The sequence below is a fragment of the Crocodylus porosus genome, unplaced genomic scaffold (assembly GCF_001723895.1).
Source record: "Crocodylus porosus isolate Cpor-Errol unplaced genomic scaffold, CroPor_comp1, whole genome shotgun sequence".
NCBI classification, from domain to species: Eukaryota; Metazoa; Chordata; order Crocodylia; family Crocodylidae; genus Crocodylus; species Crocodylus porosus.
Window position 1 is genome coordinate 17,321,186 of NW_017728917.1, and position 11,613 is coordinate 17,332,798.

The window sequence follows — 11,613 nt, forward strand, 5'->3', positions numbered from 1 at the left end:
ATTATATGTAATTTTGGCAATAGCACTAACACAAAACAAAACACCTGTTGCGAAAAGCTTTGACATTGGAATTTTTCCTTTTGTCAAATTTTTACTGGAAAGGATTTTGTTTTGCATAAAAAAATTGTTTGAAAAAACAAAACAAAACCCCACAACCCCCCTTCCCCCCACAACTTTTCAGTTTCTTAAAGACTCTTTTTTTGGCATTAACAAATCATCCCTAACAATTTTCATTTTGCCAAAAAACTGATTTTTTCACTACAAAAATCTGACCAGCCCCAGTACAAGGCCAAACAGGACCTCATAGCTAACTCATTTAAGATCAGAGATACTCCAAGGTTTGAATTTAAACACCGGCTTTTCCTATGCTTCGGACAATTTACCTCTGCCACTCTTGCACAGGACACTTACCTGGTCTTATAAGTCACAGTGCTCAACATTAAATTAAAATCTATGCCAAAGGCTACTTGGAAAGTTGCACAGTAATTTGATTATTAAATGTTCAGCTTGCTTATAAACTAAACTAGTGATAAGTATCACCACTCCTAGATTGGATGAGTACTTTTCTACTAAATTAGTAGCGTGTAGGTTGGTGTTTATTTACCCTTTCAAGAGACAGAGTCCACATATAGACATTAACCTTCATCATGCACTGATGCAGAGCTGGTATTGTTTTGGCTAACACTAGTCTAATGATGAAGTTAAAAATTTGCCCAAGTTACAGTCTACATAAGTTTACTAATAGAAAAGTGTAGTAACAATGAAATAACACTGAGATAGGGGATGCCTCTCCATTACCACCCAGATCCTACTGAATGAGTTTATATCAGTGATCAGCAGTCACAAAAAAGCCATGAGGAGGTCTAAAGCAAAACACTGCTTAAATAAAACCATCAAACAAGCGAGTCACAAGGGGGATACGTTCTTGTGGATTATCCGTGAAAGTTCCCTCCGCCTTCACTTATTGGGAGAGTGCAGCAGCTATTGGCAAATGACCCGACATGGCTTAGCACCATACATCTCTTTCTACTGTATACAAGTTTGCTGAACTAAAATTTGTGTGCTTAGTTTTCTATACCATGCCACAGGAGCTTCCAGTAACAGTAATACTCTTCAGTTGTGTCCCCCCCAAAAAAATCGATGTTCCTTCAAAATGGAATACTCCGATAGTCATCATTTTGTGCACGTCACAGCTTGGCTTCACAACCCTGTTGCAGACCAGGTCAAACACCACTGGTAGTTCCCCAGTAGCAAAAGGACCAACCTTGGGTAAAAAAAGAAAGCTTTTTGATTTCCTCAGCTCTTGCAGTTTTTACATCAGGCCTCACATTTCTTTAAGAACAATGAAAGCTTGCTGCCCTATTAAATCTGTATCAAAAGGTACTGTCACACATTAATGAGACTACTGTAAATGGACTCTTTAAGGATCAAATTCGTTTAGTATACACCAGCTCTTTAATAAGTAGTATTAAGAGGCTTAGAACATACACGTATTGGCCAAGTTCCCCTCTCATGTATGAGAAGTTAGATATTATAAGCATGTTACAGACAGGTTGTACATGTTACAGATTATAACAATTAAGTCATTACCATGAGGTCCAGCAGAGTAATCAACCATCCATTTGTAGTTTTACAAATCCCAGACAGATTTGTAGCTCCTTTCACAATAGACGTTGATGCTAACTTTGGCCAAATCCTATTGGAATCCTTTCTATACACCTAATATTCCTGCAGTATTTGTCTAGAGATCTTCCTCCTGAAGTGTGTAGTTCCTGTGACAGAATTAGTGACATATTCCTCTCCACTAAAACATTGATACGCAGAGTAGTTCCAGGTTTAGGTTCAAGTCCAGGACACATAAGTATGTCTGACTACTTGAATAAGTCTTCCAGGAAGGAGAAGGAAATCTCTTGCTTCTAGGTAAGTATAAACTACGCAGTTCTATAAAAGGACTTCAAACTTGGTTATTGTACATGCTTATAGTACTATATAAATTTAGGTTTTTAAACATTCACTCATGTTTATCATAGAGCAAGTCAGACACCACAAATAATATGCAACTGTTTATTGAACTTCAAATTCCATGATATGCCACAGATTAAATAGTTAAAACCCATTCATGTAATATTACAGTGTTTGGAATACTCTCTCAGAACATCTCTTTAGACAAAAATGAAGAGCCAAACTCACACTTTCCCCAAATAATTTGAGGGGGTACGGTGGGAAAAAAAAAAAAAAGCGCTTCAGACTGACCACAGAAGAAACTATACAAGGCATGATAGCACAGTCACGTATCTGTTGCAAGGTACACTTCGAATTAAAAAGAGTTGTCCATTATAGTCCATATAGTACATTTCCTAGGAGGTATAACAGGACAGATTACGTGGTAGAACAGATGCTCCAATTTACCCCCCCACCCCCAAAAAATAAACAGGAAGCCCAGAAACATAGGTTAGCATTTTTTTTTTTTTTAAACTTGGGGTAGAAACTAAATTTGAGCTGGACTGCAAGTAGACAGCTACACTCTAATGGACTTCAACCCACATATGGTAAGGTTTACTATGAAAACCTTTTACCTTAAAGTGTCAAGGTTAAGACAGGCTAATTTGATTCTCTCAACTATGATCTATTTGGGGTTTGAACAAAATGTTTGAAAAAAGTGAAAAGTTAACGAGTGCATTAAGTGCACTTCTCAGCTTCTGGTATCTGACTTACACCCATTTGCCTTAATGGGATATTTATATAATTAAGGCAAAAGAGAAAAGAAAAATCCGTGTTAGCAACAGATACACAGATGACACCATGAATTTTCAAGCTAAGCTACTGACAAAGTAACTCAATTATACATTCATCTTTATGTCTAAAGCATTCATACAAAACACAAAGTTGGAGCCAAAACCAAAAGTTAACTTTAGCTTGTGCGACTCAAGAAGTTCATTTGGAAGGAAGCTCAGTCATCTGACCGGATGACAAGGTTTCCCAACTTTGCGAGGTAGTCATCAGTCACAGCTCACCTCAGAAAAAGGTTCTGAGCTGGAACGTCAAGAAAGCACGTTGGTGCCATACCCCACAAGTCAGGATGGATAGTTCCAATTTACCCCGCTGTTATGCTGTTTTCACTGCCATCATCTACTGAGGAGGCCTTGCCAATGTACTATTTCTGGTTGCAATACAACTGGTGTAACTGCTGCTTTCATTTGTTTTACCAGAGTGTATTTGGACACGGAAGCCTTTTACAGAGATAAATGTACATGGCATGAAACAGCTTAACAGCAGGGCTTAACCTCAGCAGCCAGCCTGAGTAATCTCTTGTCCAGAAGATTTTGTAACATTCATGGTAGTGAACACCTGCAAGAAACCAGAAAATTACTGCTTGGATTTAATCATATTTTGTGAAGTAATGCAAACTGCAATTGATTCCCCCCTGTAAGACTACATTAAGCTAGTCTTCCAATATCACTTAAAGAAACTGAGCTGCAGACTGTGTAAATTACCATTTACTGTAAATTTCTCACTTCAGGAATCAAAGCAACATCTGTACAATTTACAGAAGGATGACACTGATTGAACTCAGAAGTCTTGTCTTGTAAGTAGGCAACTTCCCTCCCCATTCAGTGGTAATGAACTCCTGCCTTGAAGCTCCAGTTTCCCCACTTACCTCGGCACTTGTTGGATGTATACCAATCGTTTCATTAAGCAGTTCTTTTGTCAGACCACATTTTATTGCTGCAGCAAAGCCTTGAGTAATTTCACCAGCATTGGGGCCAAGAACATGAAATCCAATGACACGGTTCTTAAAAGGAGGAGAAAGAATGCCACTTTCATTATATTTAGAGACAACTTCATTGGCTATTTCTTTCAAGCAACTAAGCGGAATAGAGCAAGTTTACTGTACTTGAGTTTTAAGAAACAAATAAATTTAAGCAATTAAGTGGGTACTGCCTGCAGTGGCTACTGGTTACCAAAGCAAGGCAGAAGGTAGAAAGAAAACAAGCCAAAATCTTGGGTGCTTTACATTATTCAGTAGGGGACATTTTCAAAAACTGTGTTTTCAGATAAATTTTAAAACAAGTATTCTATCACAACTGAAGCAATTGTTGCCAGACATCTGCGAGCAGTCGTTGATGTGGGATACTAATGCCTGACCATACTAGTGACTTGTATGTAAACATCCACCTATTCGGCATCCGTTCCAGCTTTTCTTGCCCCAAAAAACCTGAAGTTTATGCTAGGTCCCCCCCTCTACCAGGTGTTTTTTTTTTTTCCTGTAGTTCCTTCAGTGAAGCTTCAACATTAAGTTTGAAACAGATGGCTTTGTGAACAGATCAGATCTCAAGTTAAAAGTTCAGGAAGAGATTAAATTTAAAGCTCACCTCCTCTCAGCCTGTCTAAAAAGACCATAGCATTTTCTACGACCAATACTTGTCCTCATAAATGCTTTAATAAAAGGCAATAAAGTTTTGGGGGGTTTTGCATTGGATGCTATGAAACAACTATAAAAGTCATCTTTTCCATTACTGGAAAAAGCTGAATTGCTAAGGGAAACAATATGCCTTTATGAGCAGAAGAGATGTAGAAGAACATACTTGTGGCTAAATACACAATGGCATATCATGCAAAACACAAGCAATACAAGGTTCAGGTTAAAATGACCCACCAAAACATTTTTTTATACTGTGAACATTGAAGAGCAAAGCTACCCCAACATTCACTTGACGTACCAATTTACTTCCAAATATGCTCCTGCTAAGGAATAACAAAACAGTCATCCTATAAAGACTACCCACTTGTTCAATCTGCTCAAATACCCAAGAGTTAAAATTTGCTCCCCAGATCCAGTAGTTAAAGTTTCTAATGTACTTGGAGACTGTATTAACTAAACAAGTGCATAACTGGACACATGGCTAGAACCCCTGACCTCAAGGAAGCCAAATGCATCCTAACATTACAGACCAGAGGAGTGACATAGAATTTTCATCCTGGGAATCTCTCATACTGCACATACCACAGTTTATAGCTACGTACATTTGCAAGTTTGTTGCATATAATCTTTGCATAACAAGTATTGTTGTCTCTGTTGGGTACTGTCCACTCAAGTGGCCAGAACAAAGTGTGATAAACCTAAGGGAACAAGGGAAAGCAGCGTTAGATATGCACGTTTCCTAATTTAGAATCTGCTCAGAAATCCTGGGATTTTTTTTTTTTTTTTTTTTTTTTTTTTAATTATACACATTTAACCAAGCTTTCATATATTGGAGGAAATATGCATGCAATTCATTAAAATGCATTAGTTATAGTTTCCATCTCCTCCCTTCTTTCTAAATAAGCAGGGATATTAGCAATTAAAAGACAGTTTACACAGATTGAACTTGTCCATAACTAGCAGGCTTTTATTTAACATTGCTCTTAAAGTGGTTTGTTACACTGCCATAAAAACCCCATACAAATACGGTCTTTTTATTGAATGTGGAGCAACCTTAGTGCAACTTCCTATGGTGTTATATATGGTTGTTCATTACTCCTATGTTTGTGCTGAAATCTGAAAAAGTAAATGAAGCGACATGTACACTTGAAGGAGGCAAGATATAAACAACAAAAAGGTATAGTCCTAAGAATCTCCAAACACAAACTTAGCAAAGAACTTGTGTACTACTGTATTTACTCAAAACCAAAATGGAGGTTCCCCCCCCCCCCGTCTCAAGCTCCAGGCCAAGGCACAGAACACACAGCAGCTCTGACCCCCTACACGGCCAGGCAGCAGTTGTTGCAGCAGCAGTACCTCTGACCCTGTGACTGGGCTGGAGCTAAAGCTGCCATCACAACTTTAACTGCTGCTAGCTCCAGCCCCCTCCTGGTCAAGCACCCTGTGGCTCCATGCCACTGGCTGGAACGGGACTGGTACAGCTGACCAAAAGCACTAGCGAGGGGGGTAGGAGGGTAGTACAGGTGACAAAGTGTGCATGTGTGGGAGGATGCCGGTGTGAGGGGGCACAATTAGATTCTACACATGGAAAACTATAACAATTTATCATTTTTCCTATGGATATAGAATGCGATTACAAGGGGGTCACCTTGGATTTGGGGAAATGGTAAATAACTTTGGAGTGCTGGTTGAAAAAGCTGCTTGTGCCCCGTTCCATGGAAATTAAAGTTCACCCCGCCCCTTTCGATTTGTATAGCTGCAGAACTTCAAGAAGTACATGCAAACTCATCTTATTCAAGGGCTCCTGGATTTTTTGGAAGACATGTTCTCAGTTACTTGACTGACTGTTTCAGTACTGCTGACAATCACAAGTGTTCAAATAGGGACACAGTATAAACATCGGCAATATTTTCAACTCCTCTGGCAGTCCACTTTATTTATAAAGACTAGTTTAAACCACCTTGAAAACAAAGCCTCCAGATTCTCACCTCCAAGTTATGCTCTCCATATTCTTTAACTGCTCTCTCTTCTGGCAGTCCACAACAGCCATATTCCAAAGGAGTAAAAACTGTAGTTGGTACATTGACATAATCACACTGAAATGAAGAATGGAATTAGATGTGCATGTCCAGCACTCAAGAGGAACTAAGCTGTCCTTGTTTTAAAAAGGAAACATCTTGTATTAGCAAATACTCTTTAGTTCCAGCACTCAATGGCATATTGTGACAATAGCTATGTGAAGCTGGAACAAAAACCAAGACTACCAGAGAATGTCTGCAGGCTGACTAGGTTTTGCCACTCCCCCCCCACCCCATTTTTTTGAGCTAAAGCCCATGTATTCTTAGAACATGATCTTACCTTTATAGAACTACCAGCATAAAGTCTGCGAGCTAGTAGTCTGCCAGCCTGAATGGCAACTGGGGTCAGTTCAAGTTTTCCATCCAAGATATCTCCAATAGCGTAGACATAAGGCACATTGGTTTGTTCTTCATCACTTACTGGTATTTTTCCATTCCTTTTTAAGAACAGTACACATTTCAATACCAATGAGAAATCAAAAGGAGATTTTTCTGGTACATGTAAAGTTTACAATAATTTTAACTACTGCCCCATATAAAACTGTGGATGTATCATATTACGTTATAGCCTCAAGTCGTAAGTTACCCATGTCCCCCTCAATTCCAAATCATCAGGACTTAACCTGCAGAGAACAGGTTTGGCCCACAAGTACATATCTGACAATTGTGAACCTAGCGAGCTTAGACTGATCTTTTTATCCAATAGTGGCTTGATGAAATAATGTACATCTCCCCCTCCAGGCAATAGTGTTAAGTCCATTAATTGACAAAAAAAAATTAAGAGCTGTTAAGGCAAGGGGATGCTATTGCTTTGCTTACAATACTAACTGAAACAGGTAAAAACAAGCAAGGCATGTCAATCTTACACTTGCAGATCACAAAAACCAGTCTCATTACTCCACGAGGGCCGTCATAACGTAATGTATTTTCTTATTAAAAACAGGACTCCTAGTGAGCAACTACTTTAAAAAAGGAACGGGATTAAGCTTTTAGGGTGCCTATACATGTGCAGCAAGGCTGCTCCAATGCACATTGATTAATTGTCTGCCGGGGCGTGGCAATTACTGTGCATCAGTGCCAGCATCGCTGCACTGAAAAATGGCGGCAGGGGCACTTTAACTAAAGCTCATTCAACAAAGTTTAACAAAAGTGCCCTTGCCACCATTTTTCAGTGCAGGGACGGTGATACAAGATGTGCCAGGTGCTTTAAAAATGGAGCTGCTCTAATTGAAGTGCCGCACCCCCCAACTCTTGGAGCACATGTAAAAATGCCCTTAGTTCTTAAATAGTAGAACTAAGGAAAAAATAACTTCTTTAAAAACATGGATAAAAATTACAGGAAGTAAGAAGCCAACAGGCCTACCCACACATCAGCTACTACTGTAGTAATTGTTTCTGTGTATTCTTACCACAAGGTAAATGAAAGTAAAACTGTGGTAAACCCACCCCTCTGAGGGTGTAACTACAATTACTTAGCTTTCACATGCCATGGGATTAGGAAATGCACATAGGCAAGCAGCAGCCAAAAGTTAAATCTGTCCTCTCCTATCCAGCTGTGATTGGTTTGTTTATATTCCAAAACAGGGGTGTCAGACTCTTTTGGCCCTGCAGACTTAATCTACGGCTTCCTGCAGGCTGGACAACCCATGAGCAGCCCTGGCACTGTTTTGGCGTAGTTCAGAACCTAGAGAGTTAAATGCCACTGCCGCTCACTCCTCCCCTTTTCCTCTGCTGCCAGGGGCAACTAAAACACCCAATTTTAGCAGCAGGCGACCCATCTCCACAGAGCAGATCTGGGCCATAGGCTGCATGTTTGACACATTGCCCTAAAAGAATATACCCGAGTTCAATTTTAGCAGGAGAACATTAAAATATGCTCTCACATTTTCTTGAGACAGGTGTATGGACAACTGTTTAACTGCTCTGTGTACTATTAAATTTTGAAGTCAACTCACTATTTACTACCTAGAATTCATCAAAAATAAAAAAAAAAAAATACTGAAATGAAGAAGATGTCAGACAAGTTAAATACTCACTTTTCATTGATTCTGACCCCGATTTTATCCAAACCAATGTTTCTGGTGCATGCATCACGGCCAATTGCTATCAAAACCTACAACAAAGTTAGCTAAAATTACTGTAAATCACTGTTATGATTAGTCTGTTTCAAAACATCCAGTAAAAAGCAGAGAGAGAATAAATGAAGCCACTTTTTCCTTAAGCTCCTGGAAGCTACAGAGGCCAGATGTAATCTCTATTTGTTCTAAAGAGGTAATAGGAAAAAACAACATAAAAGAAACAGCAACATGACCTTACATATGGCACAGGATACAAGAGTAAACCCTACAGTACCCTGGTTAAACCCTACAGTACCCTGGTTAAATGTGTTATGTTGTGTTGGTAGGATACTTACAAGATAAATAACAAATGGAAATTTTTCCTCATATATCAGGTTGATAACTCAGGCAAAATGACAGCATATTAATCTTTTCACTCTTCTGTGCTTCAACAAGCAAGCAAGCAAGCAAACTTTGATAAACATTAAAGAGAACCTAACTGCTTTTTCCCTTCTGCCATCATTACAGCCAAGAACAGGGATCTCTCTCAAGTATAAGGCTGCTTACAGTGTTATACTCTCCTTCAAAAATGTCTGATCCTTCAGTAGACCTTGCTACCACTTTCAGTCTTCCAGGCATGCCTTCTTCCAGCCTTTCAATCTGTAAATAAATTCACAGGTTTAAGCAAACTTATCTGGACTGGCAGAACCTTACTGCACTGTCTTACTTTCTCTACCGCAACCCACCAGCTTGTACAGTTAGCAATTAAATACTTATAAATACTTAGTCGTACAGAATGTTGTAGCTTGTCTTCTGGGAAGAGTTTAGCTTTGTAGAAGATATCTTATCACAAGAAGCCTGCATGCTTTGTATTCTGCTTTTTGGGCCAACAATGAAACAAACAAAAAAAGTAAAACAAATGCACTTGCCTGAATAGGTACAAATTTCCTGATGAATTTTACACCATGGGTTTCCATATGAGCACCTGCTCTTTCTGCCATTTCTTGATCAAAGCCTCGAAGAAGGATGGAGCGCACCATAACCGACACATCCAAACCAATGCCGGCAAGAAACCCTGCACACTCCAAAGCCACGTAGGACGCTCCCACAACCAGAGTTTTGCCAGGGCAGTAAGGCAGGGAGAAGAGATCATCACTAAACAGAAAAGAATATGGCTGAACACACTGAAAGGTTGTTATACAATTCAATTTCACTTAAATTTTTCTGAATGCACTTACAACAACAAAAACCAATCTCTGTTAAAATCTTTTCATCTCACCTTGTAATACAGTATTCTTTATCTCCAGGAATACCCAAATATCGGGGCCTCTCCCCTGTGGCTAGGACAAATCTTTCTGCTGTATGATAGGTTTCTTGCCCTTTCCTATTTGTTGCCTGGGAAACAGAAAGAGAAAGATGTACTACTAGATACCAGGAAGGTTATGACAAGAAAATTGTATCACCTGCCACCAGCTTCAATTCTTCAAGGAACCAATAATGTAGGCGGCTTCAGAAGAGCCTTCTGAAAATTGGTAAATTATATTAGAACTATGCAGTTCAGCGGTAATAAGATCTCTCAAGATCATCATCCATCAATACTCATCTCACTAGTTACAGTGAATAAGAAATCACATTTTAAATCTTGTTCAAATCGGCTAAACTGATCTTATCTTTTAATGTAAAACTTTAAAAACCTTGGATATTCCTACTTGCAATGTAAAGTTACTTTGAAAACCCAGATTAGAGTTCAGTGGTAATTACAGTGCCAGAAAATAATTCTCCAAATAGCTCTGAGACTTGTGGGGCAGAAATCTAGAGAGGCTTTCAGATAGTGCATTATACCGGGTATACTTCCCAGCTGGTAAATGTAACTCTAGTAGTTGCAGTGAAGATTCAAAGAAAGGGTTGGAAGAAGGGGAGCCAGGCAATACATACTTCCTCATCAGTGTTACCCTTTGGCTTTCAGACAGTTAGGCTGGAATAACCAATACAACTTACACTAGAACCAGGCAGTTGTTCCTAGTTAACTATGCACTAATCAGTAAAGCTGTGCAAAGCTTCAGTCTCCGAGTTGATCCAGCAGCGATTCGACCCAATTTGGTGGATGAATCTCCAAATCAGAATTGAATCAGGAGACCCTTTAGATCTCTCCAAATCGAACTGGAGAAATTCCGCTATAGACACAGCTTTAAATGTTTTTTCTACATACCTCAAGGTAGCAGGCAGCTCATGAAAGCTGTGATGCTGGGGCACATGCAGCATCCTACAGGAGCATGGGGGGGCTCCCCAGTGTGCTCAGCAACATACCCAGAGTGGACCAGAAGCACTTCCAGTCCACTTCAAGGTCCACCGGGGAGCATGCGGAGGGGCCCCCTCTCATGTTTCCCTGGTTCAGCAACTGCCTCCTGGGTCTGGGGGGGCACCCAGGTAGCTGATCACTGATCCAGGGGAACACAGGGGGGTCCTCCTGCACACTTGGTGGCAGACCTTAAAGTGAACTGGAAGCACTCCCAGTCAGCTTCTGGGTTCGCTGTCAAGCATGTGGGGAGCTCCCCCACGCTCCAGCTGAATCCAAATCTGAATTGGGACAGTGATCTGAATCAACAAATTGAATATGGCTTGTTTCGCACACCCCTACTAATCAGGCTTTAAATCACTTCCAATGTCCGACATAGGTAATAGGGATGTGTGAAAACAGGCCGTATTCAATTGGGATTCAGACTGAGTTGGGGACAGTGATTTGATTTGTTGATTCAGATCACTGTCCCGATTTGATTCGGCTGAGTCCGAATATGAAGATTCAATGCCGATTTGGAGAATCAGTGACTTGGCCATAGACACCGCTTTAAAGGTCTTTTCTACATACCTTGAGGTACCAGGCACAGTCTGTGAACGCTGTAATGTTGGGGCAGATGGAGCACCCCACAGGAGTGTGGGGGGGACCCCTGCATGCTCGACAGCAAATCTGGAAGTGGACCGGAAATGCTTCCGGTCCACTTCCGGGTCGGCCACCAAGCGTGCAGGGGGACCTCCTCCCCACCCCCGTGCTCCCCTG

At 40.3% G+C, this 11,613-nt stretch overlaps 1 protein-coding gene across 2 annotated transcripts in view; it reads right to left on the reverse strand.

Annotated features, from left to right (window-relative positions):
• Window positions 1–1,436: 1,436 nt before the first annotated feature.
• Window positions 1,437–11,613, reverse strand: part of TXNRD3 (thioredoxin reductase 3) — a 33,539-nt gene continuing 23,362 nt past the window's right edge. Inside the window, exons 6-14 of one of the 2 annotated variants that reach the window (XM_019536820.1) lie at window positions 9,838–9,953; window positions 9,488–9,713; window positions 9,126–9,218; window positions 8,538–8,614; window positions 6,782–6,938; window positions 6,412–6,519; window positions 5,026–5,121; window positions 3,659–3,793; window positions 1,437–3,348 (exon numbers count right to left, since the gene is read on the reverse strand). In XM_019536820.1, coding sequence (XP_019392365.1) covers window positions 3,286–3,348; window positions 3,659–3,793; window positions 5,026–5,121; window positions 6,412–6,519; window positions 6,782–6,938; window positions 8,538–8,614; window positions 9,126–9,218; window positions 9,488–9,713; window positions 9,838–9,953 — 1,071 coding nt within the window. In that variant the 3' untranslated portion in view covers window positions 1,437–3,285. The remainder of the gene's footprint in view (window positions 3,349–3,658; window positions 3,794–5,025; window positions 5,122–6,411; window positions 6,520–6,781; window positions 6,939–8,537; window positions 8,615–9,125; window positions 9,219–9,487; window positions 9,714–9,837; window positions 9,954–11,613) is intronic. The other variant, XM_019536822.1, reaches the window with a different exon arrangement.